General features: G+C 37.7%; 5 protein-coding genes across 8 annotated transcripts; 2 read left to right on the forward strand and 3 right to left on the reverse strand.

Annotated features, from left to right (window-relative positions):
- Positions 1-2,004: 2,004 nt before the first annotated feature.
- On the reverse strand, positions 2,005-7,088 carry LOC135645902 (uncharacterized). 2 transcript variants are annotated; one of them, XM_065164798.1, is made up of 7 exons: positions 6,640-7,088; positions 5,983-6,412; positions 4,333-4,430; positions 4,158-4,182; positions 3,874-3,994; positions 3,633-3,767; positions 2,005-2,601 (listed from the first exon to the last, which is right to left on the reverse strand). In XM_065164798.1, exons 2-7 carry the CDS (start codon positions 6,347-6,349, stop codon positions 2,397-2,399), a joined length of 951 nt encoding a protein of 316 aa, XP_065020870.1. In that variant the 5' UTR covers positions 6,350-6,412; positions 6,640-7,088; the 3' UTR covers positions 2,005-2,396. The 2 variants fall into 2 exon arrangements, with proteins under 2 accessions (XP_065020870.1, XP_065020869.1); XM_065164797.1 differs by having other exon boundaries at positions 5,983-7,087.
- Positions 7,089-9,080: 1,992 nt separating this feature from the next.
- LOC103995177 (protein TIFY 3) lies at positions 9,081-12,451 on the reverse strand. Its single transcript, XM_009415709.3, has 5 exons — positions 12,268-12,451; positions 11,856-11,964; positions 11,548-11,749; positions 11,392-11,449; positions 9,081-9,401 (listed from the first exon to the last, which is right to left on the reverse strand). Exons 1-5 carry the CDS (start codon positions 12,375-12,377, stop codon positions 9,323-9,325), a joined length of 558 nt encoding a protein of 185 aa, XP_009413984.2. The 5' UTR covers positions 12,378-12,451; the 3' UTR covers positions 9,081-9,322.
- A 1,461-nt stretch (positions 12,452-13,912) lies between these two features.
- LOC108953672 (guanine nucleotide-binding protein subunit gamma 2-like) lies at positions 13,913-20,214 on the forward strand. The gene is made up of 8 exons (XM_065165105.1): positions 13,913-14,193; positions 14,291-14,352; positions 15,874-15,943; positions 16,848-16,924; positions 17,040-17,539; positions 19,579-19,631; positions 19,722-19,766; positions 19,869-20,214. Exons 5-8 carry the CDS (start codon positions 17,393-17,395, stop codon positions 19,969-19,971), a joined length of 348 nt encoding a protein of 115 aa, XP_065021177.1. The 5' UTR covers positions 13,913-14,193; positions 14,291-14,352; positions 15,874-15,943; positions 16,848-16,924; positions 17,040-17,392; the 3' UTR covers positions 19,972-20,214.
- Positions 13,925-16,859, forward strand: LOC135644222 (uncharacterized). The gene is made up of 5 exons (XM_065161693.1): positions 13,925-13,978; positions 14,029-14,193; positions 14,291-14,352; positions 15,874-15,943; positions 16,848-16,859. Exons 1-5 carry the CDS (start codon positions 13,925-13,927, stop codon positions 16,857-16,859), a joined length of 363 nt encoding a protein of 120 aa, XP_065017765.1.
- Positions 20,215-20,938: 724 nt separating the features above from the next.
- Positions 20,939-23,247, reverse strand: LOC103995174 (uncharacterized). Of its 3 annotated transcripts, none has more exons than XM_009415705.3 (2): positions 23,134-23,247; positions 20,939-21,796 (listed from the first exon to the last, which is right to left on the reverse strand). In XM_009415705.3, exon 2 carries the CDS (start codon positions 21,782-21,784, stop codon positions 21,146-21,148), a length of 639 nt encoding a protein of 212 aa, XP_009413980.1. In that variant the 5' UTR covers positions 21,785-21,796; positions 23,134-23,247; the 3' UTR covers positions 20,939-21,145. The 3 variants fall into 3 exon arrangements, with proteins under 3 accessions (XP_009413980.1, XP_009413981.1, XP_018685366.1); XM_009415706.3 differs by having other exon boundaries at positions 20,939-21,787; positions 23,134-23,246; XM_018829821.2 differs by having other exon boundaries at positions 20,939-21,799; positions 23,134-23,237.
- Between the last annotated feature and the right edge of the window lie 1,245 nt (positions 23,248-24,492).

Genomic DNA, 24,492 nt, shown 5'->3' on the forward strand with positions numbered 1-24,492 from the left:
TAATTCGATTTTGATTTTTTATTTAAACCGTATTATTTAAAATTTAAATAGTAAAATCAGAAATTATAATGATACATATAGATTGATGGATTCTCGAAGAAAAATATTTTTTTATATTTTTTTCTTAGAGATGCCCCCTTCATATTTTTTACTCAAAAGAGATTTATTTCAAGACAACTAAAGATATCGTGTTAATTATAGTGTTAATTATAATATTTATAGTGTTAATTATATAAGATGAAGGAGTCCGATCCCTCTTATATAAGATTTATAGTGTTAATTATAATATTTTTATATTCTCTAACAAAACCTTGTAAGTATATTTAAAAGTATAATTACTGTAGTAAAAATACTCAAAGACCCAATAGGAAATAGTTCATATACAAAAATAATTAAACAAAAAAACTTCTATCATTAAGGTGTTTTTAACACCTCCACCGAAAACACTACAATCGAATAATTCATTGATTTGTTGAATCTCGGATTTTGATGATGAAATTAATCGATGGTATTTATGATTTAATCTGCGTTTTGAATGACGCATGAAGCTTCGATCAAGATGAGACAATTAAAGTAGAAAAAATCATGTTGGGCCGGTGAAAAATATATCAGAAGATTAGACGTCGAGCCGGAGGATCGGTCGACGTATCGACGGAAGGCTTCGGACATCGAGCCAAGAAAAGCGGATATTACGCCAAGGATATTAAAGTTGCGGAGGTCAATTGGCCGATTGAGCAATAGGCGGCAATAGAAGACGATGCGTCGAAGAATCGGACGAAGCGTCGAAGAATCGGACGAAGCGTCGATGGACCAATGACATGCCGGACAACATGATTCATGCTTAGTAATAATTATCTAGATCGAAGTATGTTTTTATGTGTGCAGGATTAACTACGATAGCAATGCATAAAGCAAAATGAAGTCTTAGAGTCAAAAACGCGATTTCGTTGGGAGTTCAAGGGTTCGTCGGAAGCCCTACTGGAACTGACCGATAAGTCTAGGAGCTTGCCAAAGAAGCTCGTTGGAACTCGCCAAGAAAATCGTCGTGAAGTCCAGGAGTTTGCCGGGAGTCCGCTGGAACATTGCCGAGAGATCGCCGGAAGCTCACCGGAAGAAAACTAGACTTACGGACTTGTTTAGCTTAGTAAATGTCTTAGAATTGGTAGTTAGCACATAATTGGGATTGGAATTGGGCCAATCCAATTAGGGGCCAATTGGGCCAATGCAAGGACTGTGTTGAATGGCCCAAACAGTGACCCAAGAGATCGTACCGTCGTGGCACAGTTTTCGAGATTATGTCAGGCGGTGGTACCATCGGTTTAGGTGGTGGTACCACATAGACACAATCTCCGAGATGCTATCAAGTGATGGTACCTCCAGTCTGGGCGGTGGTACCGTCCAACACAGGGTGTCAGGCGATGGTACCGCCTAGTGCAGTGTCAGACTAACACTAACGGTAGTACCGCCTAGCAACTCCTCTCCTTCTTCTAAGTGTTAGAATAGTTTGAGAGAGGAGTAAGTGGGGGTTTAAGGGTTATCTCCTAAACCCGGTAAAAGGAGAAAGAGCTGTAAAAAGTGATTGATCTTCGCCTATTGAAGGAAGACCGATAGTAGATGCCGATGGCCTCGATAAAAGAGGAATCAGTAGAGTGGATGTAGGTCACAACGACCAAACCATTATGAAAATATGATTTATATTTCATTTGAGCAATTTACTAACCGTAAACCTTCTTACTTGCTGCACTAATTCACCTCCCCCTCTTAGTGCCGTTCCTAACATGATTACCTTCTCAAGCATATTTCAAGAATTATATGAAACAAAGGATGACCTTTGAAAAATATCAAAAAGTATGACCCTAAAACTGCTCCCATAATGTTCGAGTCTCCCATCTTTTACATGGATACAAAAAAGATGTCAATCATTCCATCGCTGGTTAATTGATGACATTTCTAAACTACCAACCTAACAACAATTCACAGGCTGAACAGATACAAATCAAGTACTGAAAAAACTAGTTTTTTTTTTTTGAAAGGGGAAAAAATTTCTAGTTCCAGTGGTGAAACTGCCACATCTAGTGATGCATTACATATGAGATATAAATAGTGTTGGATGAAATAACCGTGATAGTGCTCAACAAATTGGTATCCATTGTGTAAGTTGCTCTATCTATGTATGTACAGTCTTAAACCTTTTGTTTTCCATCAGACCTTAAAAAATGATTAACCACACTTGATCACATTTTCCTTCTCTTTTCTTACTCTAAACAAAGGGGCCTACTAGAAACCCTTCATCCTTCTAAATACACCTAAATAACCTGCTAAGAATGAATCAGGCCCCTCATTAGAGGGTAAATGTAGTAGTTCGCCGAGTGTGAGCCATAAATCTTGAGTGTCTCTCACGTCGGTATCCATGAAAACAGCTGCTGTTCTACTTCTTGCCAGTTATGCACCTTGGTCACCATTGGATGTGAAGTTGCTGAACCTGCCTTGCACCATGGGTATGAATTATGGTAGTCGAAGAGTAGGACCCTGATGCCAACTTCTGCACATTCAAGAGCATATTTTGGGTTGTCGTCGATCAGAACATGGGCTCCCAGAGATCTGCAGAGAGCAACTCCATCAAAACAGGATGGAAAATTTTTTAATCTGAAAATTGCGAAGAAAGACTTTCAAGTAGATGAGGGGAAAAAAAAACTCAAAACAAGGGAATACCACTCTAGTGATTCTAATCTGGAAATAATTTGTTATTGAAGAAAACATATTTTTGTTTCCTTCTAAAGCAACTTCTGCCAAAAAAAAAAATTCTAGGGGAAAAAAACACTCCAGATACCTGTTAATCAAATATCTAGTTGGATGGGAAGAGGACCGAAGTGAGTTTCCTGATGTTCATTAGCCCACAGACTCCTAGACTCAGAGCTAATTCATAAAACACAAGTTGAAGGCACAACCTACTGGTATATTATGGAGCTACTGAATTACTTTTGACTTGTTGAATCCTAGTTGCAAGTTAATTGAAAAAAAAAAAGCCTGCGGGCATATTCAAGCAGCAAATCTAACATTTAATAGCAATGCTACTTAAATAAATATTCCATCTACCACAATTTTTTCCAAAATGCCCATCAAACTCACAAAAATGACTTACCCAAATTAACATAGAGGGATTCCAAGGAATTATTAATATAACCAGTTTATCTCTCTCATGACATGCTTCTCGTGCAAGCCTTTCCCATTCTATTCAATCTTTCTCATCAAAACCATTCACGCACAGCCGCATAATTCCACAACATGGCATCTCTTACTCACTGTGTCCCAGTCAGTACCAATCCTTTGTAACTGTAGATTTACCTTCATGTACTATCTTTTTCCATAACTGCACCTCCCCTTCCCTAATCAACACTAATTTTCTCAACCATAATCTTTGCATCAAAAACTACACTACACACATGTACTATTCAGGTTCACATACAAAATGTTTTCCTGGATCAGACATGTCCAATTGCTAGATAGTAAAATATTTAGGATACTCCAGCTTTTTTCCATCGTTTGGAAGTTTTTATACATCACAATGATTATTAAACAAGAACTGACATATCTAAGCTGTAGTAAGCATTAGACTTGATAATCTAATGTACCTGCAAATCTCAGATTTTGGCCTTGATACTCCATCTAGCGCAAAATGGTTACCAAAATGGATCTCCTGAAATAAGCCAGGATAATGTTTTTCAATCCACTCAAGAGTGTGGTCCTTGATAACATTCTGCCGAGATCTGTTCAGAGTACATGTTCGCAAAAGCATTAAATCAGTATGGTTGTGATAGCTGCAGAATTCAATTACAAAGATTTAAACAAGAGATCTGAATCAATTATACTCACGTCACCACAGATAGGTTACAAAAAGTTGATAATTTATCGAGAGCATGTCGAGCACCAGGGATGGGATAAATGCCCGTTTTGAAATAAGAAGATTTGAAGAACTCATGAACACGGATATTAGCTACCACAAACAACCAAGGGGAAAGATTTGATACGTTGCAAAATGAAAAAAGTTATGTCAAAACTGTATAAAGCAGCATGTCAAATAGCTCCAAATCAAAATAATATACAGCACAAAGAATGTGGAATTAAATATGACAAAATGAAGAATGTCTTCCAGATACCTTCAGCTTGAGAACACTTCCATATCTGTTGATTGAGTCACACACATATCAGTAAGAGCAGAGCTATAAGAACAAACTTGACAGGAAAACTAGAACTTCTCACATGAAGCAACTAAAGTTAAGCTTCCATGAGATCAACTCAAATTGAAATCAGTACATGAGGATAGCTTGATACCTTGTAAAATTCATAAACATAATATTCCGAAACAGAATGATTGGAGGAGTAGCAATCAGCAATAAATTTGTTTAGAGCTAAGAGAAAGCTTCCAAGAACTGAAAACCAACAAAGCAGGAATGTCAAGAAACTTCATCCCAGAACTGAACATCTAAGAGCTGAGTTCTTATATTAGTTGCAGCTACAGAAAAGTTACTTGGATTTATAAGATAAGGTTACCAAATATTATGGTAGCTGATCGATTGAGAAGTGACAAAATACAAAATATGTGAACAAAAAGAAGGATATAACTGCAACACAATTTCTTGACCATCCATAACCAACATAGGCAACATTTCAAGTTTTTTAAAAACAAATTTATACAAGAGCCAGATGCTCTCCGATGGATGTCAAGAAATAAAATTGACCTCTGTACAGATGTCCATTAATAATATAGCAAATTGATAATGCATGAATTTATAAACCAACTAATTAGCTAAATCTATCTGACCACTAACGTCCATTACTAATATAGCAAATTCATAATGCACAAATTTATAAACCAACTAATTAACTAAATCTTTCCAACCGCTAAATTTTTAGATCCTAAAGCAGGTTCATCACTCAAGTTAGCCATGGCTACAAGGTGTGGACCAAATTAAGATGTCCATAAAATTATGATATCTTCCTTGGGGACTTCTTTGATCCTAAGATATGCTCTATGGTTTTTGCATATTGATTGAAAATGCATGAGGCAGCAGTGGCAACAATGCCTCCTATGATATGCATAAGGTTGTAAGCTTGTGCAAATAAGCCCAATGTTCTAGCAGATAAAGAATCTATAAGCGAAACTTAAAAAAAAAAAGATCTTTCTTGAATATATGAGAACAAGCTTTGAACATAAGTGGAAAGGAATCCAACTAAAAATTTGTCCATATTCAATTTCTTGTATTTACTGCCAATTATTCACACATCCACAAGCGGCAACAAAAAGACTCCAACTGAAAACTTGTTCATGATCATTTTCTTCTAGTTGCTGTTGATTATTCACACAAGACTCCATCGATTGTTACCGGCTCCTAGATTATTCATTAGCTTTTACAGATAAGTCCAACATAGAATCTGCAAAGGGAGTTGTGACAAAAAATAATTTCCTATGTCGGCTATATTCCAAGCAAGCACTACATAAGTGAAAAAAAAATGCAACTCAAAATCCTTCTTCATTTTCTTGTCAGGACTCAGATCTTTGACACTTGCACAAACGACGACAAAAGCCTCCATTCTTTTCATTCTTACAGGAAACTAGCATCTAACAAATCGCTATCTAGCAAACTAGCACCTTCAACTAATCAATTGATGGATGTATAATTTAAGCCACTTTTCAACCAGTTCCTTCCTAACAACTCTTTACGAGATCCATAGTCATTAGGCAATGCTAGCTGGGAAAGAGTCTCAACATGTTCAAAGATCACAAAAAAAGGACTATGCAGAAACTACTACCTCAAATGATTAGTAGATTACACAGTTGGAAAGATGCCAAACGAGACCATCGACTACATAATAGATCTAAAATTAGAGAACTTCTAAAGAGCACAACTAAGATCAAGGGAACCTCCAACCGGCAAACAATAAACAGGAACAAGACCAGAAATTTGAACTTGAGATAAATACCTTCATCTACATCAACAGCGACGGCCAATTTCTCAGATTTTAGATGGCCTGGGAATTCTAGAGGTTTTCCATGTTTGCATGATCCATCTCCATTCACCAAACTCAACCCCATATCCTCCGAGAAAACCATTTTGGAACCATTAACCAAATGGCGATGGGGTCCCACAACATGAGCCTTCTGGATATCTTCATCTGCCCTTCTGGAGACACCGTCATGGCGGTCGGAGCAGCCCCTCATGCTCAAGTTATTGTTGGAACCAATGTCCATGCAAACCAAATGCTTTCTACGAAGTCTTCCATGTTCGTTGGCCACACTCATCTGGCTATACCCGCGACTTGGCGAGGGGAAAAGCTTATTCAAAGCCATCGCAGAAGCGTGATCACTCCAAAGGGTCCGGAGATGTAAGGAGCACGACCGCAGGCCTTCTCGCTTTAACATGCCAATTCCCACACATTCCAGGAGCAGCAGAATAAAAAAGATGAGACCTTTAACACTAACTATACGCCTCAATCTTAGAATCAAAGAATATCCCGGGCGATACGAATCAAGGGTGACCCCAACGAGAAAAATCACCGAGGAATCCGAAAAGAAGATACCAGCAATGTACAAATCGATAAGGAGCAGTAAACTCAGTACTTGTAATTGCCAAAACAAACCTTTTTCTTCGAACCCGGGGGAATCAGAAGGCAAGAGGAGACCAAGAGGGCGTGTGGGCAATATAAAAAGCCGAAATCCAAGCAATGTAGCAGATTTCGAGGCGCCCCTGACGAACTAAGGATGAAGAGGAGGCAGGAACGAAACCGGGATCGAAGACCGTATGAATCAAGGATCGAAACAATCAAGAAAAAGAATCGGTGAGGGGTCCTCCGCGGGCCTTGCGACACGCTTGTTCCCTTCTCCTTCTGCTTCACGCTTCCGCTCTCCTCTTTTTACTTGCGCTTACGTTGCTCGCTTTCTAGGGTTTGTTGGCGATCGAGAGCGAAGGGGAAATAATTCCTCGGAAAGGGAGGGGGAAAAAGGAAAAATAAAAACAAATCAGCACTCAACAATTCTTTCTTTCCTTTTTTATTTTTACTTCTTTTTTATTTCTTTTATTCTCATTATTTCTCGATCGACTGTGTTCGTCCGGTTTCTTCGCAGTGAGGTGATGGCGGTGGTGGGGCCGACCGTGTAATTCTTTTTATTGGGTGGCGACCCGCGGTCGAGACGCACGGGTCAAACTGCACCGGTGGGGTCCGGGGCAAACGCTAATCAGAGGGCGGCGTCAGCCGGTGAAGGAAACGGGTGCGAGTCTCCGGAGTTCGGGTCTTACTGGTCACAAGAATAATTGCCAGGATTGAGTTTGTGGCGTACGCGTTCTGGTCTCTGCTGACCATTTAAGTACCGTTTGGTATTTACCCTTATTTTTACTTTTATTTGTTTGTATTTTAGAAAATAAAAAAAGGCAAAATCTTGTGTGCGTGTGTATAAATAAATCCATCTAAATTCGCTGATTTTATCTTTCTAATTTTATTTCCCTTCAAACCTAAAAACTAATTTGCTTTCATAAATATAAAAATTATAAATATTAAAATTAACTAATTATAATGAATAATATGTAAACAATCTTATTTTTATACAGTAAGGCCACTCAATTTTGTCAGCATGACTTCCCATTAGACTTCAATTTGCCCCATGCATCAGACTCATCCGGAGTGAATGAACTGGGTCCAGCAGTTTTCATTTGCCTGTATTCGTTTTTCTGCTCTTGTCCATAGCAGTAGGTTCACTCTGTTCCCATCCTTCCCGACGAGACTTCTCAACTTCACCGTTTTCCAGGATAGTGTTCTTCCCAAGGTAGAATCGAAAGACAACCATCAGCTTCAGGTGATCGACACCAGTTGCCCCTGCACTGAACTGTATTTGTAACAACTCCAAGAAATCATAGACTCGATGACAACAACAGCAATAAAGCTATGTCTATCCGACTATTTGGAGTCAAATCCATGGGCCACAGTGTTAATGAATGGAAAAAATGAACCTTCTTTTTCTAGCCCAAAGCATCAGGAATGGCGCACCAGTGCCAAAAGCGACCGACTCCTTTGCCCCATCAACGAGATGAAATCGCACTAGCTAGTGACTAATCTGACATTTCTCGGCGACTCTTTCAAAGGATTACGTTGGTGTCTGCCAAAAGGAGTAATAGAAACAAGAGCCGGAAAACCCTACAAACACGACAGAGAAACGAGGCAACAAACTCCATGATACGAAAAAGACGAGAGAGAGAGAGAGCAGATTACAACCTCGTGAAAACAAATGAGTCGAGAATGCCGGCGTCCTTCAATTTCTCCTTCGTTCTTCCCCTCCTCTTCTTCCCCCTGTGAGTGTGGGGTGGGCGGCAGCGGGGAGAGAGGAGGATGAGCGACAGAGAGAGACCGGAGATTTGAGTTGGTGCGATGCGTGCCTCAAATTATCATACTCCCATCACTTAGGCTTTGTTCTCTGCGAAGATCGAATGCTATTAGACCTTTACACGTGGCTGTAGATCGGGTTGCCCCGGCTTCATCGTGGGGGATTGCATACGGTAACTTTGGATTTCGTAAAGCAGGAAGTAAATCCAAACGAAAAGGCATTAACACGTGGCCACGATTGGCCAACTCGAGGCGTTACTGGGCATCTTGGTGGGGTTGCAAAGGTGGAACTTGTAGAAGATGTTGCAACGGATCCCCCGGCGAACATTTCCTGCGACCGCAAGCAAGTCCGACCATGGTTGCGTGTCTCCACCTATGAGACGTGGAGAATCCACTCTTCATCCCATTGTGGATTGCTCAGCTTCAAAGGAGCTGTGAAATGAGTTCTGCAGATATGCTGTGTGTAATTGGGCATCCTGGCAGAGACAGAAACAAGAATAAAACATTTATCTCGTGTCAAGAACATGCTGAGCAATTTAGGAGAGAGAATACCATCTCAAAATAGCAAACTTCCTAGGGTTCACAACACAGCAAAGTGAGAACAATACACATTTTTTACTGTGCTCTTATGATGAGCTGTTCTGTATCCAGAATTTTATGGTTCAGCAACTGATCGTGCATAAGCTAGTTCAAAGTTTCTACTGCCATGAAAAGATCAAACTAATTTGTTTGAGATTCAACAATAATAGCATCCATAAGTTCAATGCATTTTCTAGGAAACAAGAGCCATTTCATCACGTAAACATCAATCTGGCAACACAACAATTATAGCAGAGTGTTCATGGAATCATGAGAGATCATAAAGGTTCATGGTTATAAATACTACTAGGTTAATAAGTTTCAAAGTAGAAGCTCGTGACTGTTTGGATGTCAGTGGCCATAAGCCCATTTAAGTAAGCTTTTCCTCTGAGGCCATTTTTATCCCCTCCAATGGTTTTGCCAAAGCATAAGGTGCCTTGCTTGCCAACCTGAAAACCAACAATTAGTCCAGTAAGACCAAAGGCCAATATGAAAGATTAGAACGAAACAAGATGGTAAACATGCAGTGGAAAAATAAATACACAGGAAATTTATTAATAATTGAGACACAAAACAACAGTAAGTGTTGCTTTATGTCCACTTGTGCAGTGCAAAAGTGTGTTCCTTGCAAGTCAATCAGATTTAAAACACATGATACCACCGATGAATCAGACACGATTCATATACCATGATTCCATGCGTTTTAGGTTTTGAACCACACTGTACTTCTATTGGTCAACCACTCAACCTGTAGGCCATGGATTACAACAGGCATAACGAGCACAGTTGACTGTCCATGGATTACAAACTGTAGGCCACATTCACCAAAGTTTTCAGTATTTAAGTGGCCAGAAAATACATTCAGGCTGAAGAGTTCCACCTCATTTTCATCCTCACAATCATGGGACCATCAACTAAATCAACTGGAGGAACAGCTACCCTATCTCAACCCAGAGGTTTTTTTTTTTAAATTTAGCTTAATATCTTCCTCAATAGAAGCCTCCCTGTTTCATGTTGTTCAACATCTTAACACAGCAATTATATTCTATAACTAAAAGGAAAAAGGGCTGATACCCATAAGAATATTTCAGAGAGAACCCTGAATTGCAATAACCTATTATAGAATAAAGTATTGAATGGCAAGAATAAAATAGTTTCTTCATTCAGCTACTAAAATTATTCTAGGATGAAGAAAATGTTCTAGAAAATTAGGTGCAAAATAGCAGTGCCTCATACTATTTATTTATTTTAGTACATAAGCTAAGATTAAACCACAAGAACATCAAGATCAGATACAATAAATCTGTGTTATCAATTTTTCTACATGTAGCTCAATATAGTCTGACCTTCCTAGAGGAAACAACAATAGTTTCATGTAGATAACTTGGGAACAAAAACTAGGCAATGAGAGAGTTCCCATATACTTAGTGATTTGGGGTCCCCTTATCTGTGATAAATGCATTATTGGTAGAAATAAATTCCAAGCTAATTGGTGCTAATATCTGGCATAAACTGAATATTAGAACAAGTTAATCTGTATCATCAAAAAGACATGGAGTGTGCACTGATGCACAAAAAACAAACAAACAAACAAGCAAATATGCATACATACATACATACATGTATCTGCATCTTTTACCTCTTCTGGGTGACCATGTGTGAATCTTTCGAAACTTAAAAGTCTTAGAGATGCTTCTTAAAAGGACAGTTGTCCCACTTTAATATTTAAATTTTAAACAGGATGTCTGTGAAGGCTTCCATCTAAGACACATCATTATCTTTAAGCATGTAGTGATCACTTCTCATTATAAACTCATACTGGCCTTCAAGGGCTGAAGGCTTTATAATGAGCGATGTAAAAGATATAGAGGAACATAAATCGCGGCTAATGTTTTATTAGAGAAGTTTCCACTTTGTTCTTTGTGTTTAGAATGCAATGATAAATTTCCGGGTACCCACCACTGTGGCATGGTATAATTCATATAGCTATGGTCGAATATCCATTAATCCCCAAAATTTGCAGTGGATACTCCAACTTCATTCTTTTTTCCTCTGACCTCTATCCACATGCACAGGCATGCATGTATATGCCTGTTTGTATCAGATAGAACCTGGTGACAATACTAACACTCAAAGGATATCCTTCCTTCTACTTTAACAAACTACATCAAAATGATTTTTCTGCTGTATTTTCTTTTTCTTCACATCTGATTTCATCCTTCCCTTTGAATTTACTGATGATCTATAATACTTGGCTGGGAAAAAAGTCAATTACAAACACAACTGTCTCTCAAGAAATCATCATAGTTAAGTATCAGAACATTAGTAGTATACTTATTATGAACATCATCTTTCGTTTCTTTATACATAAATAGCAGATACCAGTCCATATTGCTCTTTGCTTGAGTACTAAGGGAGGAACAGAAGGACAAGATTTACCTATTGCGGCGCTTCTCAAAGAAACACTGAAGTGAGTGCCTTCTTGCTATCGGGAGCTCTGCACGCAGGCAAATCCCCACACTGATCAGCAATTCCAGAGAGATAAAAGGAAGAGCTTTCACATGATCACAGACCAAGGAAAGAAAAGAAACCAACCAGCTTGAAGCTTGCAGAGGGGGCTGCTAGCACTGAGAACAATCTGGGCATGCGGCACCGCTCCCGTGACGAAGACAGAGGAGCTCTGCAGTGACAGAGTTCTCGTGAGTACTGTCGAACCCGCAGTGGTGGCAGAGGTGGTCGGGCTGATCTTATTTGGAGCCGTAGCTGCAGCAGCAGCGATGAGCATTATGGCCTGTGCCTATCTCAGGATTCAGCAAAGAGTCAGTTCAAAGACTTCCAGTTCTCAAGCAAAACGAAACACAAGAAAAAGAAAGGAAGGAGAAATAGGAGATCAAAATGCAAACTTTTTCAGAAGGAATTCCATTGTAGACATTGACGGCTCCGTTGTAGAAGATGGTGAGCTGCGTGGGGTCGAACAGGTTCGCCATCGTCGGCATCGGCACACGCGACATCCTCACAGACGTAAAAGCCAAGCAAAGGAACACAAAGTGAGAGCTTTTGACAGACGCTAAGCAACAAATCCCTAAGACCCCGAAGTTGAAGACGATATCCGTTGCAGAAGAAATCAGAACCCCAGCCAAGATAAATGCCAAACAAATAATCGTTTTTAATCTTTTCTTTAAATTCTCCGAAAGAAGAAGATTTGATCGCTATGATTTCAAACAATATCTTGTTGTTTCTTTCGGGAACAAAATTGCTTCGGGTATGGGAAGGAGAAACGGGTAACGAACAAAGAAGAAGAAGCAGGAGAGCTACCTGCTGCTGTTGCTTTCCTCCGATTTGGTTTCCGTGTTCTCCGCCTCGGCTTCGGCTTCGGCTTCTCCGCTGCTCTCCACTGGGATCTGCGCCACCAGAGGATCCGCCATTCCTCTTCCTCTTCCGCTTCCTTCGTTTTCCTCCCTTGCAGCTGTGGCGGAGAAAAAGTAATGAGCGGAAGAAGCACCGAAAAGGCCAAAAAATAATGCATTAAATTAGAAGATCGTGTCTCGATATGTCCCACTTCTACGACATAAATTACGACACTCGGCGTTGTCGCACATTGAGAAACCGATAGGTCGGGGACCATCAAAACTCTTCCACTCGATGTCCGCCACGTAGGTATCTCGCGAGTCACAACTCGCGCCGCGAGGGAGAATCGTCGTTTGCAGAGAAGGGTATTACCTTAAACACGAATTGTTTGCTACTGGCGGAACATTTGCTCCAGTTATACCTTACTTTTGCTGCTTGTGGGACCCATATAAATCCAGACAGGGACCAGTTATAATTAGGTATGGCTTGAGTATCGTACGCACAGGTAGAAATTTATTGCTCTTCTTTAGGAAAAAAAAAGGGTGGTTTTTGTGCCACGTTTTCCATCACATGTCTATTAAATGTTTGCCAGATAAAAAATATATTTTATATTGTTTTTCTCAAATCTTCGAAAATATTAAATAATATATAAATCTTTAAATCTTCAAATTTTATTTTAATTATTTTTTATCTCTATGGTTGCAAATAAAATGTGACTTGAATTCAACGTATGACGAAAAATCAGCTATAATATCTCAAATATATGATAACGATTTAGAGGGCCTATAAATAAATTAAATTACATAGAGGATTAAATTGGAATAATAACAAGAAAAAGGATAAAATATGGAGGAATGGGGGGAAGACTTTTGGAATAAAGTCACGTGTTTTGCTTGCAACTCTATTTAGACCACGTTTTGTTTTTTAATTTATTGGATTCATCCTTATCTGATATTTATTTCATTAAATTACATCACAGGTGTCGTTCGTTTCACTTTTGATGCAATTTAATGGTGTTTGTAGATGAGTCTATTATTTTAGGTCATGCGGTTCGTTTATTGTATCGGATTGAATTATAAATGCATCAAAGGAAAGACTATCTATAATATCTTATAATGTTTTCAGTAATGTTAAGAAAATTGTAACACAATATAAAAATATTATAATATAATAATTTTATTTTCAGCAACAATAAGAAAACACTATAATGCAATATGAACACACTATATTATAATATTGTTATATTATATTTTTTTTCTGATATTATTAAAAATACTATTAACATAGTGTAAATATCAGAACTGAATTAACTTATGGATCATTTCATAGGAAAAAAAAGAAAGCAAAAATAGATATGTGGTTATGAATATTTTAGGTATTAGGAAACAGAAAATACTATTTGGAAATTCCGAAAATAAGATATGTTTCTCGAGAAAAAAAATTAAAAATATCTTTTCGGAAATTAGCTCTTCTAATTTTGATAAAAAAAAAATATTATTAAATTATTAATTTTTAATAAATGAGTCCCCAATAATGAGGCCCAATATGACCTAATTATCTAATTGGGTTTCTCTATAATGAAGCTGTTTCTAAAGGAGCGGCGGCGGCCTCGTCACAGCCGTTGATGGTGGTGAGCACGACGTTCCTGGCGATGGGCGGCTCAGTCTCCCTCCACAGCGTCTCCACTCCCCTCTTGACTGCCGCTGGGTGCTTCGCCCTATGCGGTAGGAAGCAGAACAGCCTCTAGTTGCTCGATCATTGGTCGCCAAGGCCTCCGTCGCGATCTCCCGTTCCACCGCCGGGGTGAAGCGGGACACGGAAGGGAGCAAGCAGAAAAAACTTGCCTTTCTCGAGATCGAACGCATTGCAGATATCATCGAGGACTTCAATATGGTAATGCATCATCTGAATTCTGAATTGTCGAGTAGCCTGAAATATAATTTGGTTACTTTATGAGCAATCTCTTCTTTCACCTCGTTGACTTTTGCAGGTTCTGGTTATTAGAATTGGCTTGAAGATGGGAAAAAGGAAGATTGCTGCTGCTCAATGCAGGTAAATATTCTTTCATTTGTTTGTCAATTGACTGACAAATGTGGACTATCCATTTTTCATGTTTACCGTGGAGCACAAACTTTAGTTGTGGAAATTTAACGCTTAATAGCATATGATATCTGAAAGCATAGTTTATTTTGTGATTTGTTTCACTCATTCAGACGTCAAGATCAACGAAGAAAATGCAGAGTGAGTATCAATATGTTTTCTTGACTTTCCTTTTAATTTCTCCTTGACTTACAAGGAAGAGTAGTGAAATTTTGATTGGTTCTGGAATACTAGTGAAGGGGCTATGAGCTTCAAGCTGCATTTGGATTTGGAATGTTAAGCTTGTGCTTTCTTTTATTTTTCTTATTCGGATATATTATATATGAATCACATTCGAATGCTTTCCAAAGGATAGAGAAAATGTTCTGCAGAAAATGTAACAATGGCTTGCCTAGGAGTATGTCAGGTGGACTACCATGAGACTGGAGGAGAAAATTTGGCCCTGATTTGATGCTCTTAGACATTATTCTTGTTGTATGTGTCTGAAAACATGGTGTTGTTGATGAAGTCACAAACTGAAGAAGGGATGGTTTAGAGGTGCCACAGCAACCCATATCTCACAAAAATTTGACCTTTTCGATAGGGGGAGGCAACTTTTGATTGTATAACATTAATAAAGTTTCTGAAGAGAATGGGAAATCTCTATATTACTGAACTCCTCTCTCTCTCTCTCTCTCTCTCTCTCTCTCTCTCTATATATATATATATATATATATATATATATATATATCCTTTTAGACAGCATTCCTGTTGATATATGGTGGTGCCACGATCCAGATTTTTGAATTATATGTCTGTTTATGTGCATATGCAGGTAAGAGTGCCTACATATGCAGATGATAATTCATATTTACTTGGGCATGACACATGTATATCTTCATATACAACTTGTTTGTTATTTGGTATTCGGTTTTTTGTCTGTTGTGTTGTAACCTTTTCATCTCATTTCATTGTTACTTCAGAAATTCATTGGTGGAAGTTTAGTTTTTACGTGTCATGTTGGAACCTATTCGTCTTGTTCCATTATTGTAATATGGTTATCACAGTATTTTATATTTGAACTCTGTCCATGTACTAATTCACATTGAACATTGACACTTGGTATATTTGCCTCTGATACACAGTTGTTCCTGTATACTGGTTTTCTTGTGTTAGTAACCTTTCAGTTTGGTAAGTCCCAGAAGAGAAGAAGACTAAATTTCCATGATAGAACTACTCTGGATTGTTAATGTATTCATAGACTTTCTCTGTGATGTTAATTGAATTTATATAGAGTACACCTCTAGAAGGATGACATTTATGTCAGTGTTGTTTTGCCTTCGTGTATTTGCTTTGCTTTCAGCCATGTATCTTGCACAAAGGCTCCACAGGTATCTTTGGCCACTTCTCATGATGATTTTGAAGTTACATTCAATTAGCAACTGTGTTATAAAGTTGCCTTATTTTATTAAGTCTATTTTCTTCTGTTTAAAGGTGGGAGATGTGTGGACAAGTGAAGGTGGTATTGAAAATTGAGAGTGATGAAGATCGTTTTGTCCTGCAGGTACATCAGTTAACATGCTTATTGCTGTCCATTTTTTTATTCTAGTAGGCAACAGAAGTAATCAACACAAAAGACTATGTGAAGATTTTATAAACTAAGCTTAAGTTTCGGAATCACAACATAAATTTCAAGATCAACACAATCAGGGATCAGATCAATGCACTGGCATTTTGGCTATGATCAAATTGAAATATCAAAATTGGGAAAAAAATAATAAAAACAAAGTTAAGGTGGTTCATAAAGTCGATAAAATTTCTATTGCATGATATGGCCCAATGTGTGGCAATGAAATAACTGTAGGACATGTGCATGCCTTTACTAAATGACAATAAACTAAGTATAGAACAATTATACATCTCTGCACTAGCATGAGCCTTTCAAGAATTTAGTTGTATGGAATCAGCCTTAATCAGATAAGTCTAGTGTGTTTTCCCTTATGATTGGCTCAGGAAGGTTGACACACCTAATAACCTGAGTTATGCTGAAGAAGCTTTAGTTTTCTCTCCAGGATTCAATTCAGGATTTAAGTCTAGTGTTAGACACAACAAAAGCCTTCAATTCAGGCTCGGCTGTGATGTCCAGCTCTTTTGAGAGGGCTAATCTACAAGAGAGAAGAGAGGAAAATTTGGTTAAACAACACAGCAACCTAATGTCTTTCTTAGCAAGATTCTAAATTGTATACACAAATAGTATTGCCAACTTCCCTTCTTACATGAATTTGTTCTTCTCCCTGCCTTCTCTTCTTTTACTGTTCCTATGCATTTGTGGCAGATGACGTGAACAAATCTGGGTAATGTCTCTAGTTGATTCAAAGAAATCATTTTGCTTGCTCACCATCAATGCTGTAAGAACACAAACTGCACCAAGTGAGATCAATTTAATGTTTATTGGTGTTTTTTTGCAGCTAAGACTCTGATAGTTGTCTCATTGGACTTCAGTATTACTCTGGCTGTGAGCAAGCAGTTTCATTGAAGATCAAAGGTATGCCATTCTTTTAGTTTCCAGTAATTTTAATTGGTGAGTCGGATCGGGTTCGGGGTCGACTCAGATTCGGATCTACCAATTGGGGGACCCGACCCGTTCCCGCGTGCAACAGGCCAAACTCTTTCCGGTCTACTTGTCACGGCACTGGAGAAGTACAAGCTGCGAGGTAAAAGCAAGGAGAGATATATAACGAGAGAAGAGGAAGTGCGATCAGTGCCGTACACGTGCAGTCACAGCGGTGCTTTGAAAGCCGCGCGTGCGTTTGACCGTGATCAGTAAAAGAGACCCGTTCCCACACGTCCAGTTCTTCTTGCCTTCCTCTTCTTTTTCCCTCTTCGGATAACGATGGCGATGGCTCTGAGAAACCTCGCCCTTTCTTCGCCGCTCGTCGCCTTCCTCTCCTTCTTCTTCTAAGGATCATCGATCGATTTCAAGGGCGGCGAGAAGGAGACAGAGAGCGAGAGGATGGCGACAAACGGAGAGGACGCGGAGCCGGAGGCCCGGCCGCAGCCGTCTCATCCTCGTCCGCTGCGGCGGACGGGCGATTTCTTGGGGAAGCATCGCTTGTCGGCTGCCATCTCCCGGCTCAACCAAGAGATCCAGTACCTCCAGGTCCTCGCCTCCACTCTTCTACCCGCCTTGGGCTCTTGTTGAAGCATCATAGATTGACCTCATTAGTCTACATACTGAGTGTTCTTATGGGGAATCATGAATCAGAAGAGTTCCCATTTGACAATAGACGGGAATGAATTAGAGAGGAAAGATTAGTAGATGAAGAGGGAGAAAAAGAGCACATAGGGTTTATGCCTCTTCACATCCTAACATTGATAGCATATGGTGGGTTCTCTTGATAAATGTTCAGTTCATTTGCTCTGCATGACAGTACTAAATGTGTTGCAGTGTCTAATAATTCTGACATAGTGGCACCGATATCAACTGTCGTAACTAGATCTGAGGTTGCATGTTCCTAATTAAATTCAGCTTGTACCTTTCAACTGCTCATACGAGAGGAAGAACTTTTTCTTCTCCCTATCATTATGAATCCCAAAACATGTTTTGATAATTACAGATGAAGGTGAAAACATTACTGGATTCATTCTAGGAGGTTTCATTTAGTGAATTTAAATCACCTGAAGATGATGTATCAAAATTTGATCATTGTAATCATTTTACCTTTTCTCCTTTTTTTTTCCTAGTACTAATATACGAGACAATCTGTGGCACTAGTTCCCAGGTTTAATATGATATATTATATTAAAATTTATGGACATTTTACAGCATAAGTCAAATTTTCATTTTCTTTTCATATTATTTGTCCATATTTTTCATATTTCTTGAATTATCTTGAAGAATTTTAAAACATTGTACATTTTCCAAGATCTGTCCCACTTCAGTATTACCTTGAGTGTATTATTATTATTATTATTATTATTATTATTATTATTATTATTATGTGGAAAATTTGATGAAAAAAGTGTTAATGATTTAGAAGGATTCTTGTTGTTTTGCTATTGAAATTAGACAGTTCTGTGTCCATGCTGATGCATCCAATTTGCTTCTTACTTGGCAATATTTTTCACTCTCAACTCCACCACAAAGGAAAAAAAAAAGAACTTGGAAAAGGTAAAATGAGAGGATGCATAATCGAAACTTTCCTATCGGCCGTTCCCACTAATTATTTTATTAAAAGCATAACACCTTCCACCTACTCTTTTATTTGAAATCCGATTATATTAAATAAAGACTTGTTACATGCTAATTGTAATAACTTGGAGACCACCTACTCTTTTATTTGATAGCTGATTATATTAAATCAAGACTTGTTACATGCTGATTGTAATAACTCGGAGACATTGAGAACACACTACTAGGTGTTTGTGTGAATCATGCTAAATGTAATATCTTGGAAGCATAGAGAACATTGTACTGGGTTTTTGTGTGAATCACATTATACTTGCTCTATATTTATTAAGTATAAATGAATGTTTATTTTGGATAGGAAAGTTTAATAGTTCAACAACTGAATCTTCTGATGATACTGATTTTATTGGAGCTGGAAAGTTTGAAGGTAGTATTCAGCAATTTCAGGTTATCCCATAGCTTAGCCAGCATAAGCGTTGTTTATTTCATAAATAATTACCAACTAAAACATGTGGTCTGCATGAGGCTCCTGCAGATCTGGGGTCTGACAAGAGCTAACATCGCAGCATTGCATCTGCAAGTTGAGAGATTGTTGTTGTGGCGCTCAAGCCTTTGAAGTCAAGGTTGTAAAGTTGCAACCGTAACTTAATGCGAAGACTCATCCCAGTCGATCTCCTGAATAATTCTTGGGCCAAAATAAGATGTCATTTGATAAGGTTCCATGATGTGCTCTAAATCTTAGATAACCATCTGAATGATTAATCTCCAAACAAGGTTTTATACCTGCTCAATCTATTAGTATCCATATATACATGCATTAACATGGTGTACATGGCTAATGCTTGCTTAAACACTTATTACCATGTCAAGAACACATGGGCAGAGTGCATGTCACCAGACTAGTGTGGTCGAGGGTTAATGGAAGTGCATGCATCATGTCTCTTTTTTAAATGATTGTACTTCATGAAGAGCTCAAAGGACTTTGTTGTGTTTGGCCTATGTGCATGCAGGCTGAACTAGATGAAATTGAAACAATGAAGCCGTCTTCTGAAGCATGCAAGGCGTAAGTGGTTTTTTTGGTTTTGATGTCCTGAATTATCGTTCCTTTCATGTTTATCTACTGACACTCCTGTTCCACTGATGGAATGTGCAGAGTTGTCTTGAGCACGGAAGGCAAATCTGATGCCCTCCTTCCAGTGTGAGTTTCACCGCTCAATGGTCAGATTGGTGATTTTGCACCCTTTCTCTTTTCTTGTACAATTTCTTTTAACGATTTATTTGTCCCATTGGTTGTCCTCAGTACACCAGGTCCCGAAAATCCAGCCTGGCACCGGTGGTTCCAACGTGTCCCAAGCTCTCATAGTCGTAAATGGTGGACACACAAAGGTTCTGATGTTTCTTAAAAATGGTTTCTGATGACTTTTTGATGAGCAAAATATACAGATGCTACCAACTAAAAGGTGGTTTTGAAGTGTCATCGGTCTTATGTTGTTTGATCAGTTCACCCTCTAAAAGCAGTAGCTACAATTGCATGGTTGGAATATTATCTGCTTATTGTGCATGTTGTTGTGCACATAGTGTTATCGTTGATGACAAAACATATTGGCATGGCACTGATATCAATTCGGAGACATTTTGGTTTCTTAGTGCAAGCCTTTTTTGTTTATGGTTGTGTTTTAATTTATTTTGTTGGTTTCTTCTTGATATCATACTCAGCAGACAGGTCAAAATTCTTGCCCCGCCAAGCCATCTGAAACTATCAGACTTGTAGGGAAGAATAAGCTATCGATTGTTGCACCTCCATCCTCGTCACCTGGAATGTCTGCAGTTTGTATCATAGTCTAATGCAAAAATTCATCAGCTGGTCAGTTAATTTGCTAAGTAGAGCTAATTTCTTCAGTATTTTTTTTTAATCTTTTTGCAAATAATAAGTGGTGGAGATGACATTAGATCCTGGATTTTGTCATCAAGCAGTCAATTTTATTTATCAAAGCCAATTAGCATCCTCAAAAATTAATTACATGATGTTTTGAATTTCAACTTATGATTAATGGATCTCTATATATATTACCATTAGATCAATATTTTAGGTACATAAATGTAATATGGATGTCAGATGAGATACATAAATATTTTAGGATCAATATTTTAGAATAATTTATTTAGCAAATGAGGTTTAAAATTTTTAATCACAATCGTAATAAGATTTTAGGTTAAAAAAACATAGAAGATGAAGTTTCAAAATCTAAGTCTTTGGTAAGCGACTCTGATAAACGATGTAGATATCAAAAATTTATTGGATGAGATATCATGTTCTTAGCTTTTGATAGGTGAATTTGATACACCATCATAGTTTCGAGATCAGAGACATCTAAAACATTAGTCTTCTTTCCAATAAACAAGCATTCAGTATTTTCTCAAGTTAAAAGACTAAAGTATACCAAGAAATATAGACCGGGCATTTCGAGTACAAAGAGCAAGTCAGAACAAACAAATAAAAGACAGGAATGGCTTAAATGACAGAACCAATCTTCATGTTTGTAGTCTCTGTTGCAGTTAGGATGGCAAATTCATTAGTTACTCGTCGAAAGGCTTCAGCGACAAATCCACCATGCTTGTGACAAGTTCAGCGACGTTTTCTTGGCTGAGAGCCAAGCTGGAATTGCTAGGTTGCAGCTCTTCTTGACCTTCTCTACTTCCGGTGAGAAGCTTCTTCAGCTGTTGGATAAGTTCATCTTCCTCCTCTTCAGCTGCTGGAGTCTCCAAATCCCACACCTTGAAAATACTCTCTCGTGATTCCACCTCCTCTTGACTCACTGAAACTTCCACATCCACAGCCTCTTTCTGTGTCTCCTCAGATGGTTGATGCTCTGCGACATGATCTTGAGCTGCCACCTCGCTCACTTGAACACTCTCGTCGTCTTCGTTGCTCTCCATGGCGGCAGATGTGGCTTCGTAAGATGTAGGATAGGAGCTCAGAGCATCAAGCAGTGCATTTTTCAGAGAAATCCATTTATCATCTGACATTTCTGGACCAAATTCAAGGCAGGAATCTACCCAAGCTACCTCTTCTGGTTTGAGTTCAGCTGTCTTCTCATCTGATTTGATAGACTCTTGAAGTACAGCGGAAACCTCATCTAAGAGCTCAACTGATCTCTCATCAGATTCACTGGGTTCATTAAGCAGCACTGAGATGCCATCATCATCTGCTGCCATAACCTAATTACTCTGCTAATGTTACGTCAAAACATTACAAGTTTCGAACAGCATTATCTAATTTTTAGAAGGTAATATCAAACTGAAAAGGTAAGTTATCAGAATTAAGCAGTAAACCACAGAAACTACAGTTCAAAGGTCACATCAAACAAAAGGTTTAGATCGGTAATGGCAGCAAAATTTCATGTTCTAGTATAGTGTATGGAGAATGCACTAAGTTAAGCAAAGAGACTAATGATATAGATTATAATGTGAAGTTGCATATATATAGGAAAAGGAACTTGCAGCTCAACTTAGAAACGAGAATTCTGTCAAAGAGAAGTAAGGGCTCACAGTTGATTTCACAAATACTGAAGAAAATAGAGATCAAGACAGGTCCTTTAACCTAAATATATTGGAATTTCATGAGTGACAAAATTAGTTCTTACACTTGTCTATTATGGTTTTACCGAGGCTGAACACTGCTAGCTCAACGGTAAAAGAAAATCAATGTGCAAAAAATTACTATAGAGCTCGCAAATATAAACATCTTTTGAGTCCGATGAACATGCACAAAGATCTTATTATAAGGTGAGAGGCTAGCTTCAAACAATTACCAAACGAAGAGTGATATCCCATGCAAATATAGGAAAATTTGAATGAGCAAAGCCGAAAACAAGAAACTCGATGTAAATTTCCATAGAGGCCTTAGCTTGAACCTGGCAATCGAGAGATCGGGTTATACAGAAACTAGCACAAAACCTTTAACTTACAGCAAGCAACAAGGGAATGTAACTTTACAGTGAAACTTACAATTCATGTTTGCTAAAAGACCAGATATGTAGTAGCAAAGTACTATTTGGTAAAAAAGAAAGACACTTGTGGTTAGAATTTAGATGCCAAAAGGGAGCATTGGCGAATTAAACCGTCTTTACATTGGTAAATGTTACATCAAAATTCTTTTCTTTATCGTCTTCTCACCATCTTCTTGCTTGCATGCCACAGCAATGGCAAATGTTAAAATGGACTGCTCCAACAACCCATAAAATCTACATGGACGCAACAAAGAAGCTAAAAATACCACACTCACATCTGCAAGAGTCAAACCCTACAATGGCGGTGAGGCAAAACAACAAACACGTGATGTGCAAGTGACAACCAAATAATTTCAGCACATCCAATGAACACATTCGGCCAAAAACACAAGCGGAGGAAACGGGACATCAATAATCAGACACCAAACATCTCGGTTTCTTCTTCTTTAGTACAAGAAAGTAATGAGAAATGAGATTGCTGCGGAAGACGTAGGAAACCATTCGATTAAAGCAACTACAAAGACAAGACGATGGTGCCAAGCAACTTTTCCTTACCAGCCGAGGCAGCAACAGAGCTAATTGGCCGCGAGGTAGGAGAAGACTCGAAGCCCTAGCAGAAGGGGCAACACAGAACGGCCCAATTTAGTAGCAGCTGCCGACGAAGAGAACAAACCAAATATACCCTATCAAAGTTGATTATTATTTTTGTATTTTTAGACAACTCTAAAAAAAAAAAAACTAAATAAATTAACTAATATTTTTAAATAATTTTTTTATTTAAATAATATTTGGCAATCTTAATAAATTGATTTTATTTCCTCCAATCATCAATTTTCAAGCTAGTGTTAAAATTTTAATTTTAATATTATTTGATGAAGTAATTAATAAATAAAAACTTTCTATTATACTAATGTTAAGCTATTTATTTTGATATTAGTATTATCTATCAATCAAAACACCAAAAAAAAATATTGGTTAAAGACTTTGATATATCATCGTCGGGTCCTATACTCAGAATCTTACTTTCACCGTTCACTCGTTATCTTGAGTGACTTTTTATGTTATCATTTGTAAAGATAATTTTAATTATTCATAAATAAAAATATTTCTTTATCTTTTATTTTAGGGTAACTTTATGCATTCACTTTATATTCTCATGTTATTTCTTTATCACTTGCATACATTTAAATAATTAACTTTATAATATTTAAGGAGTACAATAATCATATATAATCATTTCAGTCTTTTCGACTATAGCTACATACATTATTTATTTTAAAAATAACATCTTCATCAAGTTATTTTTTTTTATCAAATAATATGCCTGAAATATGCAAAATATCTCTTAAGTTATATTTAGTCTTAATCCTATTAACTCTAAAAAAATAATTTCTAGGGTTTATCTCCACAGCTTAAGTTTATGCTTAATTTCAACTATACTTCTATCAATAAAAGTAATACAATTGGTAATTAAGGTACCTCCCAAAGGTTCATTTTGTATATAATTAATAAGTTCATTCAAAATTTGGAGATCTCTAATTCACCTCAAACATTAGAACAAGATGTGTTGGAGTCAAATTAGACCGTGAATTCATCACATATTTTTTGTGTGAATTGAGAATGTTTGAAAAAGATGAGAGTCCATTCTTAGGTTCTCAACAATATAAATGTGCTTTTGACTTTCCTAAGAGTCCTATGCAAAGTTAGATTCCACAATTAGCCTGTTTCCAAACTTAGCTTCACTTTTGGACCACTGTGGAATTACTTTCTCAATGAAAATTATATATTAAATTCAATTTATTTTTTGGGAAAAGAGATCTCTTTTATGCAGGCATTATATAGACCTTGGATGCTCATCAGCAACAATGTAGTTCTAATTGGTGCTGAGTAAGATTTGCAACATCATCAGCATTT

The sequence above is a fragment of the Musa acuminata genome, chromosome BXJ3-8, assembly GCF_036884655.1.
Source record: "Musa acuminata AAA Group cultivar baxijiao chromosome BXJ3-8, Cavendish_Baxijiao_AAA, whole genome shotgun sequence".
In the NCBI taxonomy this organism is placed as follows: Eukaryota; Viridiplantae; Streptophyta; class Magnoliopsida; order Zingiberales; family Musaceae; genus Musa; species Musa acuminata.